Consider the following 17,019-nt stretch of genomic DNA (forward strand, 5'->3'; position numbering starts at 1 on the left):
TGTGTCTGAGTCTTCTTGAACTATTAATCGGTGAAGTAAGAAAAGATGTATTTACCATCAGGTGGCAGGTCATCTCCGACACGGCCGCCATCAGCCCTTTCTGTTCCTGCCCGTGTCACGGGATGAACACGGATCCTCTCCCCTCCCCTCCCACTCAGCCCTGTGACCGCTTCCACAGACGTGGGGCAATTTCCAAGCCTAGGTCTCAATGCTTTGGCAACTTCCGCTTTCTTCCTCCAGGAACATTCACTCTGTTGGCTGCTGCCTCTTGAAATCCAGTGGCCTGCCGTGACAAGCCCACAGGGCCACTCGGAAAGCTCATGCAGAGACCTGAACTCCTGGGAGGCAGCCGACACCAATTTGCCAGCTCTGCAAGGGGGGCCTCCGGGGACCTCCCAGCCATCCCAGCACCCCAGCCAAGGCCACACAAACCGTGGCAGGTCATGACAGGTTACACATAGTTTTGTTATTTTAAGCCAGCAAGTTTTAGGTTTTCTTTTATCTTTTTTAATGCAACAAATGACAACACATACTGTAAGCCAGTCAGGTGAGGGAGACAGGAAATACAGGGCCCGGCACAAATAATGCGCCCCCCACTTTTTTTTTTTTACAAAATCTTTTATTGCAAAATCATAAGCATGTAATTCTGTAACATAACAATATCTCACTCAAGCACACCATACGACGTTTTAGGTGAAATGTTCAAATTAAAACTATAAATTATTACAACCATGTTATTACCCTCCCAACCACACTCCAGCAGGCATTACTTCTGCCGGACCCTGTACGAAGTCTGATGGTTGGGTCACATAATCAAGGCTTTAGGCTTGACTGACGGAGCCTGAGCCCAGTTCTTTACCCCACAAGTTCTCAGGATCTCCCTGTTCTCTGTTCCCCGGTCCACAGGTTCCTCAGAGATATCAGTGCTGGGGCCAACTGCTTCCTGTTGTAAATGGGGAAACTGAGGCCCAGGGAGGGAAGATGGCCTGTTCCAGTCACAGAAGACTGAGCTAGACTGAGGACCAGGGCCTCCCAAATCCCCTTCTCCTTTCTCCGAGGTCAGAATGAGAGATGCGAGCTTTTAGTGACCAGTTCCCAGGTGGCACGCACTCCGTGTGCAGTAAGCATCCCTGCACCCTCCCGGAGAATCCCCACCCTCTGTCATCAACACTGCGGTCCCTACCCACCTGCCGGATGAGGAGACCAAGGCTGAGAGAAGGCGGAGCATCACCCACGGCCATCTAGGCAAGAAAAGTGGAGCTGGGACACGTGGTGTAATAAATACGTGACTATTGCTGCGTTGGAGGTACTTGCTCAGCGCTGTTATTGACAGCAGCCCGCCATCGAGAGCTCAGAGACCGCCCAGCCGGTGTGGCTCAGTGGGTTGGGCGTCGTCTCGCAAACCAAGAAGTTACCAGTGAAATTCCCGGTCAGGGGACACGCCTGGGTTGTGGGTTCAGTCCCTAGTTGGAGTGCGTACAGAAGGCAACCAATCAGTGTTTCTTTCTCACATTCATATCTCTCTCCCTCTGTTTCTCCCTCCCTCCCCTCTCTCTAAAATCAAAAAATTAAAATTCAAATTAAAAACGTATCGAGACCTTGCTTCCTACTCTATCCTGCTGCTTCCCCTTCCGAGAGGAATCCCTTCACCTGTGCAGGGCAGGGATGGCTCAGCCAGAGGGTCTGCGCTGGGTGTCCAAGCACCTACTTCCTCCCTCAACTGCTTTGCATTTTGCCCACACTGACTTTCATGCCTCTACTTCCCCTTCTCCATGAGCTGCTCTCTGCAAAGGACCTCAGAGCGGCCGAGGCTCCTCCTCTCCTTCACTCGAGAGGACGTAAAAACACAGAGCAGAAAACGACGTTAACCTTGTAGAAGGAGTTCCAGGAGACTTAGTGCTTGCTGTTGCCAGTCTTTGTCCCAGTGTCCTTGTTCTGCCCTCCTAGTCCTGCTTCTTAACAAGCTCCACAGAACCCCTCCTCTTTTTGCCCTTTGTACACCCCTGTGCACACGTGTGAGCACACGGCAGGAGGCAGGATCCTCCGCTCTGTAACCACAGCCTCTAAGCCACAGGGCCCGATGAACTTTGCGCTACTTCGACCTCTAGTGCATTGACCTTTGACTTCCTCGAGGGAGAAAAAGTGAGTACAGCTCAAAGTTTTAGTTTTCTTACAGTGCAGATTCTATAACAGTTTCCAGAATAACACTCCATGAAGCATTTACAGCTTGTCCTCTCAGAGGGGGAGAACGTGGATAGTGATTGCTACGCAAAGGTGAGCGGCAAAGATGAAGATTCCAATGGCTCTTGATAAACTGTGTCACTGAACTGAAACTAACAAAATGAGATTTAAGACGGAGGAAAGTAAATTCGCGCTCGGATCCTTAAAACATGAGTCATGCACAAGAACTAGATGGTAAGATCGGTGATGGAAGGCACTTCCGGGGAAACAACTATTTTGTGGCCAGGTCCTAAGTGGAAAGGCTGATGTTGCAGCTCCGTTGATAAGAACTACTCAGGTGACACTTTTTGGAAAATGGATTGCAAAGATCTGATTATCTCTGGGCTTAGAAAACTAAGGAACTCAACTCCCCCTTCCCCACTTGCCCAACACTTGGGAAGAAGCAAAGGAATACAATGGATAAATTACCCCTGGGTTAAATTACCAACCAGTTTCGGAACATATACAATGATGCCCACACCTGTAACTCAGCAGCCCCTTCACACTAACCAGCCGGTCAGCTCCTCTAGACGAGGGTGGTTAGAAATAAGGTCTCAATTCTGATCCTGGTCTTTTTTCCAGATGCACCTCTGTTCTCAACATCTGCTGTCTAGTTCTTGGGTCTCAGGCTACTTAGAGACCGGCTGACCCAGAACCAGGGCACAATCTCTTTGTGAATTCATAGAAGAAAGCAAGTTCCCAGTTACTAGAAGAAAGCAAATGGTGCTGGATGACCTCCTGCTGGCCCATCACAGGGGGCATTCCCACACTGAAATGACCTTCCAGAGTCTTTCACCCTCCAAAGGGGTTAAATGTGGAACTGAAAGTCATGAGTTTTGAACCTCATCTTGCCACATTTACTTCGACAGTTATCAAGAAATTCTTGAAATAAAATTTCAAATATTAAAAATAATAGATGCCACAAGGGCATCTTGGGATCAGGTGTCTGGACCGGAAGAAAGTAAAGTGACCAGTGGGGCTCGGGTGACCCTCCAGGAAGGGTGGAAATTGTGGCTGTGGTGTCTACCTTAGTTTCCTGTTGTTGCTGTAACAAATGACACACATTCAGTGACTGAAAACAATCCAAATTTATTTTCTTGTGGCTGTGGAGGTCAGAAGTCTGAAATGAATCTTAGGAGGCCGAAGTGGAGGTGTCGGCCGGTCTGGTTCCTGCCGGCGGCTCCAGGAAGCAATCTGTTCTTTGCCTCTTTCAGTATCTCTTGGCTGAAGTAATCCTCGACTTGGAACCCATCCCTTCAATTTCTGCTTTTGTTGCCGTGTTGCCTTTCCTCCTTTTGTAGCCAAATCTCCCCCGACCTTCCCCTTACATATGTGTGACTACATGTAGGTTGTACGAGCTCCATGTGAATTCTGGGTACATGTCTATGATCAGATGTGTGTTTTACACATTTTTTCTTCCAGTCTTCTGTTTCCTGGCTTTTCATTTTCTTTATGGTATCTTTGGAAGTGCAAAAATTTTGAATTTTGATGAGCTCCATTTTAGCTTTTTTTTTTTTCATATACGAACCATGCTTTTGGTATTGCACGTGGCAAATCTTTGCTTAGCTAAAGTCTGAAGGTTTTCTTCTCTGTCTTCTTCTAGAAGTTTGTTTCAGCTTTTACATCTATAGAAGTCTGATTCATGTTGAATTAATCTTTGTGCGCAGTGTGAGGTGAAGGTCTAAGTTGATCTTTTGCATACACATTCTATTTTATCGTGAAACATTCTTCTACAATGTTAATATTGATAAGAGCTTAATATCCCATTTCATGAATATGAGGTCTGTCCGGAAAAAGTCCAGCCATTGTTAATATAACAAGAATGGTTTGCTCAGTGTCGATGTAACCTGGCAGCCAAGGAGAGTGGACTGGAATGAGCCTTCATGAACAATGATGACTTCACTGTACTAGTCAGTGGGGGTGGTAGATGCCATTGAGTGAGCATGTGTACTGTGTGGCCATCACATTAAAAATGACTGAGTGAGTCGAGCAATGAATCTGCATATAATTTTGCATTAAGCTTGAACATTCCTCCATGGAAACTGTTTGGATGACCCAGAAGGCCACAGCTAGGGGCAACTGGTGATTGGCAGCTGCATCACGACAACATGCCTGCTCATACATCACATCTCGTGCAAGAGTTTTTTGGCAAAACATCAAATTACCCAGGTGACTCAATCCCTCTACAGTGCAGATCTGGCACCCTGTAACTTCTGGCTTTTCCCAAAACTAAAATCACCCTTGAAAGGGAAGAGATTTCAGACTGTTGATGAGATTCAGGAAAATACGACAGGGCAGCTAATGGCGATTGGAGAGCTGTGTGAGGCCCCAAGCTGCCTACTTTGAAGGGAACTGAGGAGTCATTGTCCTGTGTACAATGTTTCTTGTGTCTTCTTCAATAAATGAAGAGACAACATATTTTTCATATTGTATAGCTGGTTACTTTCTGGACAGACCTCGTATGCAACGAACAGGGGGGTCCTGGTGTTTAACAACTGTCTCTCAAAACAAGCAAAACAAAACAAAAACAAACAAACAAACCACAAACCCTACCCCTGATCTGTAGCATTGCCAACTTCACGGGTGTAAATACTCTAACCATGTCCAGGTTCAAGATACCAACGTCACATGACTTACTATGGAGTCGGGAAGAGCGGGGTTCTGTGAACTGTGACCAGCTGGCTGCAGCACAGCACATCATTACTGAATCTGTTTAACCAACCCCCTGAATTTTTTTTTTTTTTTTTTGCTATTTTGTTTGCTTCTTGTTTCCCCTTTTACCTTCAATAGACAAAAGGTGTCGAAGACAGCAGGAAGAAGCAGTCTATTTTACTCACTGCTTTAAATACATGCTGGACCTCCAGGAAGTGTCTGTCTCATTCTCTCTCGGAAGGGGCACAACTGTGGACAACATCCTTGCAGCCTTTCTGCGGTCACATGTGCTAATGCCTTTCTATTTACTTTCAGGGCAACTCCCAGCCGTGCTTCCCGGGGAAAATAGAGAAAACTGAGTTTCGAGAAAACAGAAGTACAAAGCTGCTTGAACTTCTGCAATTTTGCAAAGACATATTCAAAATTGAAGTTAAGGGGATGACTTCTCCTTTTTACTTTTCTCCTTAAGAACCAAGTACTGACTTACACAAACACTGCAGGGCCCAGTAGTCCCAGCAGACACACCGTCCCAACCCGGTGATGTCGAGTGTGAATGGCCAAAACCTGTAAGCTTCCTAAAGGTGTCTTTGTCATCAAAGTAATGCAAGCAAATCGCTAGTGTGTGACAGTTTCAAAGAAAATGCGCCAAAACTTCCTTTTCAAGAAAACTTTGCAAGAAGTAAATAAATAAAATAAGAGGGCTACTCTGAGGCAGAGGGTCTTCATGGAGAGCTAGTTATTAAGTTCCCATTTGCAGCTCTGCAGCAATCCACAGTTTGGCCCACACTGTTACCGGGCGGAAATAGACAGAGGTCTGGGATACCCGGGAAGAGTGAGCAGCAGGAAATTCAGGGGAGCGGGGACCCCCAGCAGTGTGGTGACAGAGGGGTTCTGAGCATTTAGCACCACCCAACAAGGCCTTTCTCCCAAGTCTTTAAACCTACCCTTGTTTTCACTATGCCGTTCTATTGATGTGACAAGTGAAGCCAGACAGATGTTCCCCGGGGCTCCTGGCACGTGAACACCTGTCTTAGAGAGCTTGTGCTCCAAGGGTGCTCTGGGGTCACCTCCTGAACAGAAAGCTCAAAGTCAGTACTTTTTGGTGGCCTCCTGCTGTTGACCATCTCCCAGTTCATTCCCCGACCCCCGGGCACATGGCTCCTCACGCACACTGTGGAAATCCTACCTAACATTGGGTTCCCCGAGGGTGTCATGCTTCCGGGTCTTCTCTGACACACCACCCTCATTCTGGACACATGCTCATCCCACCTGGTTCTTCTCAGAAACCGCTTCTCATCTTCTTTTCTCTCTCTCTCTCTCTCTCTCCCCTCCACTTGCCCGATCTCTTTTCCCTTCCCTCCTCCTTCCCTCCCTCCCTCTCCTCCCTCTCCTTCCTTCCTTCCTTCCTTCCTTCCTTCCTTCCTTCCTTCCTTCCTTCCTTCCTCCCTTCCTTCTTTCCTTCCTATTTCTTTCTTTCCCTTTCTTTTCTTCCTTTCTTCCTTCCTTTCTTTCTTTCTTTCTTTCTTTCTTTCTTTCTTTCTTTCTTTCTTTCTTTCTTTCTTTCTTTCTTTCTTTCTTTCTTTCTTTCTTTCTTCTTTCTTTCTTCCCACAAAGAATAGTTTTTCTTATGATGTGTTTGTTTAAAAATAATGGCTAGTCCTGAAAGAGCGCATAAAGGAAAAAGAACATTGCTCTTTCTGGTGGCTTTGTCCAATGTCAGTTTAGTTCACCTGGACTGACATTTCCCAGAATCCCTATAGGGAATCCCTATATAGGGCCAGGTGAGTGTCCGCCAGGAGAGATAATTAGCGTGTCATTTCTAAAAGAGAAGCCACAATGTTGCGCCAGGCCCTGTGGTGGCTTCCACACACTGCTGTCCACCCGGTGGCTCCTCTTGTTGGAGTTGGGCAGCACCTGGACCCACAGCGACTGCAGGTGCCGCTGCTCCCTGCTGCTCCTGAGTCCTGGGCCAGGGGCCTGTGCATCAGCACAGGGAAGGGCAGCTTCCCCACAGGTCACTGTCCGCATACTTCGTCCTCATGAGGCCTAATTGTCCACGGGGTTTCGGTTTGTCCTGACAGGTTCCATTTTGCCCTTGCTGTTGTCCACATTTAGCTTTCTTCCTGACCGCCTGTGTGGCTGACCTGTGGAGACTTTCCTCCCACGGTCAGAGGCCAGGTGGCAGCCTGCACGTACTTGCCCACCAGCCCCCACAATTGCACACAATCCCATTTCTGAACAGGCAGCCAGACTCTCAGTTCATGGAGCCCTTCGCGTCTCAGGGCTTTTTCCTCAGTGCCCTGAGGCCAAACAAATAGTGACTGTTCCCCTTATTAAGTGGTTAGATCCAAACAACCAAAGTGCTTTTGTGTATAGCTGTTTGAAAATACACATCAACTGAAAAAAAATTATTTGCTTTTATTTTTAAATAATGCTGGAAGACAATGCACTAAGATACTGAAATCTCAGAGAGGCCGGGTTTGAGGAGTGGGAATGCAGGTGCATCTATTTACTTCTTTGGGCTTTTTACCTGTTTCTGGTTTTCTACAATGCACGTGCATTGCTTTTGTAACAAAAAAAAAAGTACTATTTCAAAAGCGGAACTGGAGGATGTTGTGAAACATTCATTGTTATGGTATTGTTGTGGATCAGATTTTGGTTTCTGATACAGTTTTACTGTACCGAAGTAATGGACCAATGTTTTTTAGTTCCATTAAGCCTCCTTCTCTCCACACCGCAGAGGGGGCTGGCAGCTTGCTAGTGCAGAGCTGACATTCACCTTGACTTCCAAAGCCTATGTTTGTCCACATTTTCTACGTGGAGACATAATCCCAGTGCAGAGTGGCCTCCTCCTCCCCAGACAAAAGTTTTCTAACCCTTCCTGACACCAGCTTCTTCGCGCAAAGACAACCCGCAAACATAGCAGGTCCCCACCTGTATGGGAGGGTGGCTTGGTAAGAGCACACTGGGGTCCAAAACGAGAGAGGCCAGCCCAGTGGTGGCTCAGTGTTGTTAGGTGGGACACCCAGCCCCTTAGGGTGCTTCTGACTGGTGCAGTCCTTCCTCCCCTTGGCTGTCCTGGCACCATGGGCTCCACAGTCCCCCACCCCCACCTGGGCTCTGTTGGCATCTGTCTACCTCACTGAGCAGAGGGCTCTTCCAGAACATTCCCAACACCTGCCCCCCAATCCTGCACCTGTGTCCCCCAGGGTTTGCTTTGACGGGAGCAGGGCCTCAGTCGCCATGTGCGATTGAATTGATTGTGCAAGTGATAACAGGGTAACAAGTGCATGCGAGCACACTCCTGCTGGGGATTCAGTGCAGGCACCGGAAACAATGCTTTGAAATAATGTATTGACCCAGAAAAGTAATCGAACATTCTACTACTTAAAAACAAGGGCAGAAGGGGAGTACACAAGTCCATCTTGGTTACAATCATAACTATGCACAAACAGAAAACAACAAGCCGAAGGAAAGCGCATCAAAAATACACAGTGGCTGCCTTTGGGTAGTGGGATTTATGGGTGATCTTGATGCCTGGGTTTTCTCCCCTTTGTGTTTTTAAGCATTTTTAGAAATAATTTCTGCTACTGGGAACTTGAGTTTTAAGGAAATCCAAGTCTAAGGGACAAGGGAACAAAGACATGAGAAATCGGAGGCCTCTGCCGGGAGATGAAGTGTTAGAGATGTTTAGGGCAAGTACATTTCTTTGAGGGAAGGGCCTTCTCCACCTCCTACATCAGGCAGAGTCCCCAGCCCACCTGCCTGTCCGCATTCTCCTGTTCGGGCCTCAGACACTGTCAGCTGGCACACGGGGCAGTTTTCTGAGGATGGATGCGAGGTGGTAGCCGGAGCTCTGACCCGTCAAACCAGAGAACCAGAGGAAGAAAATCAACCTGTCTCCTTTGGCCCCATGGTAATTTCTGCAATAGAGCCGTCAGCACTTCCTGCCGCATCGGCCGACTGACAGGGAAGGGAGTTTGCGAAAATATTCCGAAAGAAAGGATGGTCACAGGAATAACGACTCCCTTCCCTCTGGGGCTGTTTCCAGAAGTACAACACGTTATACACACGGGCTTTGTCTGGCCCACTGCCTGAGCGGTTTGGTTTTGGTGAGTAGAAAAATTTTCTCTAAGGGTAGTTCCACTGCCAACAGCAGTTCCCTATTCCTATTTCCCATTAGGTCTCAAGGTCATGAGTCCCTTGTGCCTCAAGGTTTGCGAGAACCTAAACCCTGCAATCGGGGATTATGTGGGGGCAGGGAATGGTGACAGCTGCTCACTCCTAGCTGTGGGCCAAGTCAACCCCAGAAATCACTATTTCCAAGTTCATTGGTGGTGGGGGAGGAGGTAGGGGGTGCTCAGTGGCTTTGTTTGCAAATGTTCATGTTCACAAGTCCACAGCCCTGTTTGGGCCCAAGACCTTCACCGTCACCCTTTGTCCCGTCTTCTGGAATGTCCCAGTTCACTCATTCATTTCCAGGGAGAAGGTTACAGAGAGGATTCAAGCCCCAGAAGTGATTTAGTCTAGACCACCTCACCCCCGTGGTGGCATCCGGTCCACGTTGCGCCAGCGGTCAGAATCTGAGCTGCCTCCTCTCTGGCCAGCGTGCCTGGCAGGTCACTCTTGCCAGGACCTGAGTCAGAACCCATTAGAGAGTTCTTGCTCCCCCGTGGAGGGGGACATAGAGCTGGCCCTCTCCAGCCTGTCGGTGCGGAGGAAGGGGAGCCATTTCGCCAGGCGCACGGTCAGGAGCCGGTGGAACAGCTGACGCAGGTACTTGCGGAACCTCTGGCCCACGAAGACGTAGATGATGGGGTTGATGCAGCAGTGCGTGTAGGCGATCATCTCTGTCACCTGTATGGCCACGTCCAGCTGTTTGCTCTGCTCACACTGATTGGCCAATAGGACGTCTTGGAAAGCAGAAACAAACATAGTCAGATTGAAGGGCGTCCAAAAGAGAAAGAAGATGAGCATGATGACAAAAATCAGACGGACGGCCTTCAACTTCTTCTCATTGGGCCGCCTGAGCAGGATCTTGAGAATCCCCGTGTAGCACACGATCATGACCACCAGAGGCAAAATCAGCCCCACGATGTTCAGCTTCAGAGCCTGGAACTGTCTCCACTGTTGTAGGTGTTGTTGAGGGAAGTGAAGGCTACAAGTGTAACGCGTGAACTCCTGCTGCGTCTTAGAAAAGTAGAAGCCCGGGATGGCAGCCAGGATGGCCAGGACCCAGGTGATGCCGCTGGAGATGATACCAAAAGTGACAGTCCGGGCCCGCAGCGCGAACACGGCGTGGACGATGGCCACATACCTGTCGATGGTCAGCAGGATGATGAAAAAGATCTCGCTGTACAGGCCCACATAATAAAACCCCGACAGCAACTTGCACAGGCCATTGCCAAACACCCAGTTATCTTTCAGGCTGTAGTCAATCCAGAAGGGCAGCGTGAAGAGGAAGAGCAGGTCAGAGACGGCCAGGTTCAGGAGGTAGATGCTGGTCATGCTCTTGAGCCTCTTGTATTGCATGAGGACCAGGACCACCAGGGTGTTGCCAACCAGGCCAATGACAAATACCAGGGAGTACAACGGGGGCAGCAGCTGAGCCCCAAAAGCCCTCAAATCCTCTTTCTTGCATGGGGTTGTGTCCTCATAGTTGTATTCTGTGGTCTCATCATAGCTTATTGGGGTGGTGGTGTTTTCCATCCTGGCTTCTCCAGCAGGTCCAGGAAGGTGGTTTGGGTATTTCCTTTGCTGTCAGGGGCAGTGGGGTCTGGACGACAAAGACAAGGCAGCGATTACATATCTGCAACTATTTGACAACTGTTTACTGAGTGCCTGCTGTGTACCACACCCTGGGACCTAAGGATGATCGAAGGGAACCTGGCCCTCTCTCTGTCCTCGTGGAAACTGTACTTTAATGGGGTGGGGAGGGGCCAACAAGCAAAGGAGTGCGCAAATTGTGAATTCAATTCTTGGCACTGAGTGAAGGAAAAGTCTGGTGGATGGAGACGAAGGCAGACCTCACCCACATTCTTCATCACCAAGCTTCCCTAATGCTTCCTGCGGACGTGGCATCGGACTTGGCGTTAAACGACCCCAGAGGGGCACCATCACTGGTACCCATTTTAGAGGTGATGACACAGGAGTCTGAAGTGGCGAGGACCCCTGCCTGGTGAGAATGAGAGCTGCAGCCCATGCCTGGCGCGCATCACTCTCATGCCCATTCCTGAGACCACTCAGCTTTCCCGCCTCCAGCCACAGAGCACCGACCATGCACTTTGGAGCCCACGGAAGGACATGGGGTGGAAAATAGTCCTGGCTGAGAGCCAAAAACTAACCAATGGATTTTCATGGCTTTGGGGGCTAAAAAGATTCTCGGCGGGGGTGACACGGAGCGCTGGGGGCACGTGACCATGTGTGGGCATTTGATCTTTTTTGGTTGTCGCAAAGTCTAGGGGATGCTCCTGTCATTTGGTAGGCAGGGCCAAGGACGTCCTACAGGGCAAAAGTCATCCCAGCCACACCCCAAGAGTGCTGCCACAGTGAAATTCTAGGAAGCCAACCCCATCCTTTAACAGAGGACACCAAGGACACCAGAGTGGCCCTGGTGGGGCACAGGCAGGTCTACAGTAACTCTGGAGGCCTCTTGTGAGAGCCGTGAGGATTCCTAGGAAAGCACAGGCTGGGTGGAGTGGGGTGACCTGGTGAGAAGAAGAGGGGGTTCTGGGGAGAAAGAGCTCAGAACAGCCTCAAGCTGTGAGGTATTTATTGCTCAACATCCAGGTGGAAGCTGAAATTCTGCTGAAATAAGTTCTTAAATAGCTTTACCCAAGATTATTTGGAAACACACAAAAAAAGAACCGCAAGAGAGCTCGCCTTCAGAAAGCTCCCCAAGCCCTGTCTTTTAGTCCTCCTTTTCAATCCTTTCTGATCACTTCCTGAAGACGCAGGTAACCTACAGCTGTGTGAACTTGAGGACGTTTAAGTACCTGTGAGCCTCGGTTCCTCGTCTGTAATGTGGGAAAGTAACAGTTACCTTGAAGGGCTGCTGCTCTGGGGTAAAATAGAAGAAAATCCACCCATGATACTCACCAGGACCTTAGCGGAATATTAGGTCACTCCTTCCCTGCAGTGACCCTTCCCGGAGGCCCATTGCCACCAGGAATGTCCCAGGCACCAATCCTATTCTGGCTGATGAACCCTGCCCCCAAGTGCCCCCACCAGGTCTCTCTGTAGTTCACCTAGGAAGCAAATTCCGCTCGACAGCGATGGACGCGACAGTCCCTCCCCATGTGAACTGCGCTTGGAAATTTTCAGTACGTTGCCACCAAGCTGAGCGGCTTTGACTTAAACACCAGTTAATAACATAGGCGGTACCTGTATCATATTTCCCAGCATCAGTCTGGAGTCTCTGGTGCTCTGCCCTCTACACTCTGCTACACACATGTCTCCTGCTCAGAGATTTACGCCGTGCACCGGCCATTGGAAATTAAGCGCACAGCGGGTGTGGGGCACCTCAGCTGGGGCACTGTTATTTCCTGCCGAGTCCATTCCTCTGGCTTACTCTTTCATCTCTGGATTTGCCCCCTGGTTGAGTAAATCAGCCCTCTTTCTGGAGAAACCTAGACTGGCAGTCACTAACAAGCCATATTGACAATTTCTGATCTCCACTGTCCCAGCCGGTGCTGGCAGCCAGCAATTCCAGGCCCTGGGGGTTCACGGTGAAAGCAACAAACAGCTTGGAAGCACAAAGAGCAACTAGTGCAGGACTGACCCCATAAGCCCAGTTTTGGGGGCAATTTTGGCAAAGGTAAAGGCACGTTGAGTCAGCATTATAAGAAGCCATTCTGAACTGAGAGTCACCTCCATACCCCCGACCCCCAACTGCATCCACTGCTTTTCCAACCTGTTGGGCACCATGCAGTAACTCCAGGACATGCTGTCCCAGAGGGAGAGGGGCCAGGCTGGGGCCCAGGAGGAGAATCCAAGGACCATGTTGCTATCCAACCTGCCAGCCATGCTGTAGTCTGCTGCAAAAGTCTGCCCCAAGGCCATTGCCCAGGGGTCGGCTCTGGCCCTGGAGCCTGGAACCTTCCAGTGCCGACACCCTTCAGCCCAGGAGTCTCTGAGCAGAGAGTCCGTGAGGGTGAAGACCCCAGGCCTGCCGGTGTGCAGGAGCTAGCTTAGCCTGGCCCATAAGAACCCATCGTGTGCATGTTTTCTCAACTCCACATTCAGCATGTGGGTAGCTTGAAATAGAGCATAGTGGGAATCGGCAAGACCAGAAGTCAGGGCTCTTTTTCAGCACTCTGAGCAGCCCATCAGTGCCCCCCAGTCTGAGTAGCCCGAGAGCTGTCCTGCCCGTCACAGTGGGGACCGGAGGGCCGGTGAGCGGCACGCAGCCTGGTGTGAAACACTTCTGGAGATGGCTCACTCTGGAAATCTGAGGCCTTCCAGAGTTCGTGGAGGAAGAGTTGAAGTCGATACTTCCAAGTAGCCCCCTGCCCCTCGTCTTCGGAACACAGCTCCGCTGCCTCTAACACAACTCCAGCTCCCTGCCTTCAGCCGGGTGGAATTCTATCTCCTCCAAACTCAGCCCACAGTCTGATTTTGAGGATCCTCGGTTCTAGGCTTCTTAAGAAGCAGGTTCAGTACCCAATCATCCTTGAATCTGCAAAGGCTTTGCTCACTCATGTCTCCCTCTTGCTACACTGACTTCATACACCAGGTACGGTTTTCATTTACACGGGGAAAATCTGGCAAGTAAATTCCTCTTGAATAGCCATCTACAGAAAGCGCCTCTTGTCCCTTAATACTGGGCCAACTTACCTTTTTTAAAAAAGTTTTTATCCTCATACAAGACCATTGTATTCATTGCATTTAAAGAGAGAGAAAAAAACATCATTGCGAGAGAAACTCATCAATCGGTTGCCTCCCACATGAGCCTTGACCAGGGATCGGGAATGAAACCCGCAACCTAGGAATGTACCCTGACCAGGAATCAAACCCACAGCCTTCCTGTTATGGGATGAAGCTCCAACCAACCAAGCGAACTCCACTGGCCAGGGCTGGGCTGACTTTCTTAGTCAGCGACTAACAACCCATCTTTCAAGAAAGCTTCCCTTTTTAAGCAAAAACAAAAACTTGTTTTACATCTGAGCACCCAGTCTTATAAATCCACCCATTCTCAGTATTGCTACACAGCTCATTGCCTTACGGCGCATCCGCGGGCTGCGCAGACTTACCGCACGCATGTACTCGCACCAGATTGCCCTCCACAGAAGCCGACAAGACAGAAGAGACAAGGGCCACTTACTCTGGTGTCAAGGAGTAGTGTCCACAGAGTCTTTGTTTCTAGAGCGTTTAGTCTTTGTTTTCAAAGTTCAAGGTCTCGATAGAGTGGGAGGAAGTCCTCAGCTTCCTGTGTAATGATGGAGACAGGACTCTGGGGTTCTCAGTCGTTCTAGATGACAAGAAGGGGGCAAAAGCCTTCCTTTTGTGTGGCTGGGCGTCCATGCATGGCCACAACGCCCACCAGTGGCCAGTTGCTGGAGGCTGAGGTCACTCTAAGGACTTTTTCTGGTCACTGGACTGCACTTCTCCCTGGGGAGCTCTGTCTTAAGGGATCAGGAGGGTGGGGTGGGGTGGAGCTGAGTGGAGCAAGGTGGGTGCCAATGAAGTTCTCAGAACTTGTGGGGCAATTGCAGGCTGGGAATCGAGGGGGGTGGGACGGACGCAGGGCGTGGAGTTCTTGTGGTCAGTAAGTAAGCTTTTTTTCTTTCCTTTAAAGATTGCAAGTATCCTGGGTCCTGTGTTCCTCAAAGTGATCTGGCTGTTCAAAGCCAGAGAGCAGCGACAGCTTCTCTTTGGCGCCCCCTATGCCCTCCGCTTCTCACTGCTCTGAACCCTCTCTCTTCTCCCCTGGGTGCACCCTCCAGCCTCTCTCCCAAAATCCACAGGGAGGTTTGATTTAGAGGAACCTCCAGCCTGCAGTGAATCCAGGGCTGGTGCATGGAGTCTAGCAATGGGCCAACATGGGCCAAGTTCGAATCCCAGCTCTTCACTTGAGACACAGGCAGATCACTAGCCTTTCTAAGTCTTGGTTCCCCCTCCATCTGTTGAGAATGCCGAATGCTTAGCTCGTAGGAGGATGCAAGACGTCAGCTTGTATGCGAAAAACGTTGCGGACGTCTGGCATAAGGAAACACGCCCGATAAGTGATGCTCACTACCATTCTCCCCACCGGCACCTGCTTGCTGCCTGTGTCCCTCAGATTCCACCTGCTTCTCTGTAAAACGGGGGCTCTGCCACCCTTTCTCACAGGTCTGCTGCCAAGTGCCACTCAGAAATCATAGATGTGGATGTGCTCTGAAATTGTCACTTGTCCCTTCAAGGCTCAGTTTCCTCATCTGTAAAAATGAAGACTATGGACAAGGTGCCTCAGTATCCCCTTCCTTGGAACATCCCATGAGTCTCCAGGCTTGGGTCCCCTCTCTTGGGCAGCCTATCCACAGAGAGATGGTGGAAGAGAGAGAGAGAGACAAAACGACAGATCTGTCTCTGACAGATTCACGACAGCCTTGGGCCTGGGAACGTGTGGCCTTTGTGCAGAGGTCAGGAGTTGGCGGGGGTGGAGGTGCGCATCAGGGCCGAGCCTCTGAAATCAGGCAGTGCTGTGTTCAAACCCTGGGTCTCCCTTTCACTCACATCGGTCATGTTATTTGAGCTTCTAAGTGTCTCTCTCTTCCCTCTACTGGACACAAGGTTAGTAATGCCAACTTTGTAGAGAGGGTTACGTGGAGATATGTATACACATACCTATAAAGGAATGATTTAGTGTAGTTCTAGAGAGCTTCAAGTTGCCTGTCTGAATCTGGGGTCTCCCTCCCAGGAGGCAAGCACCAGAAGTGTGTCTGCAGGGATCCCAGGAAACACCACAGGGGAGGGGGAAGGGGGGCGGGAAACAAAAGGAGCTGATGAAGGGGAGTCCTAGAGCCACTGCCACTGTGGGCAAGCCGAGCTCGGTCCTGCTGTGGAACTCAGATGCCCCAAGAGTCACTCCAACTTCAGGTGGGAGGTGCGAGGAAACCAGGGTCCATGACATCTCCACCTGTCCACCCGGGTTGAGGACTGCTCCTTGGGGTATTCTGGCTTCCTGTCTGCCCTGCTCCCCAGGCAGGGAGCCCCGTGTTTTCAGAAAGCAGGTTGCAGCGTGTAGAAGTGTGTGTTGAGGTGCATGGCCACGTGGCACACAGGAGATGCAGGTGCACACCAGTGTGAGCACAGCTGAGCTCCCAGCCCCTGCCACACGAGGGGGCCCTGCCCAACGTATCAGCTCTCAGCCCCACCCCTGCAATAGCAAATAGAAGGGGGGCACTGGCCGGGCTGTGGGCAGACCTTGCTGGCAGGTCAGTTTCAGAGAACGAGGCTCGTGAGGCCTGCCTCTTCCTTGGTCATGTCCAAGGTAAGCACCGTGGTCAGTACCTCTGATCCTTGACCGGCTTTCCAGCTCAGCCCTAGGCTTCCGTGACACCCATGACAGAGAGCAGAGAGGACATGCCAGGCAAATATACTTGTTCATTAAACAAATATTTACAGAGCACCCATGACGTGCCAGGCACTGTGAGGTGCTAGGGCCATAGCAGTGACCAAGAGAGACAGGCCCCTTTCTTCAGGTGCCCACGGCTTAGCAAGAATCGCAGACAATGAAGCAAGTCACTACAGTAAGGAACAATGCACAGCCCGAGAAGTACCCCAGGCCAAGGAAGGGAGCACCTGGCAAGGGAGTGGCAAAGGAAACCCTCTAGAACAGGGGTTCTCAAAGTTAGGACCCTAGGGCAACAGCATCGACACCCCCAGGAACTTGCTAGTAAGGGAGATTCTGGGGTCCTCTTCCAGACCTACTGAGTCAGAAATTCTGGTTTTAACATGGCCTCCCTGTGATTCCAATGTGCGCTCAGGTTTGGAAGCCAAGGATCTGGATATTCACCAGGCCTTTGGCCCGAAGTCCTGGGAGATCTCTCTCCAGGAGAACTGGGCTGGGCCAGAGGTGAGCTGGGAAGCCTTCTCTGGCTTGTAGCTTAAGGCCTAAACAGGCAGCAGCTCCGTGGGCTGTCTCCCCTTTCTGATACCCACACCCAG

General features: G+C 50.2%; 1 protein-coding gene across 2 annotated transcripts; it reads right to left on the minus strand.

The window, feature by feature from the left end:
• Positions 1-6,659: 6,659 nt before the first annotated feature.
• LOC112309814 (C-C chemokine receptor type 1-like) lies at positions 6,660-14,477 on the minus strand. Of its 2 annotated transcripts, none has more exons than XM_024566021.3 (2): positions 14,195-14,477; positions 6,660-10,648 (listed from the first exon to the last, which is right to left on the minus strand). In XM_024566021.3, the coding sequence occupies exon 2, from the start codon at positions 10,579-10,581 to the stop codon at positions 9,514-9,516; it is 1,068 nt and encodes a 355-aa protein (XP_024421789.1). In that variant the 5' UTR covers positions 10,582-10,648; positions 14,195-14,477; the 3' UTR covers positions 6,660-9,513. The 2 variants fall into 2 exon arrangements, with proteins under 2 accessions (XP_024421789.1, XP_045056051.1); XM_045200116.3 differs by having other exon boundaries at positions 14,124-14,477.
• Positions 14,478-17,019: the final 2,542 nt, after the last annotated feature.

The sequence above is a fragment of the Desmodus rotundus genome, chromosome 8, assembly GCF_022682495.2.
Source record: "Desmodus rotundus isolate HL8 chromosome 8, HLdesRot8A.1, whole genome shotgun sequence".
In the NCBI taxonomy this organism is placed as follows: Eukaryota; Metazoa; Chordata; class Mammalia; order Chiroptera; family Phyllostomidae; genus Desmodus; species Desmodus rotundus.

What these genes read in the sequence shown, in the direction of transcription:
- LOC112309814 (XM_024566021.3), bottom strand. Translation starts at nt 10,581, where the DNA reads ATGGAAAACACCACCACCCCAATAAGCTATGATGAGACCACAGAATAC.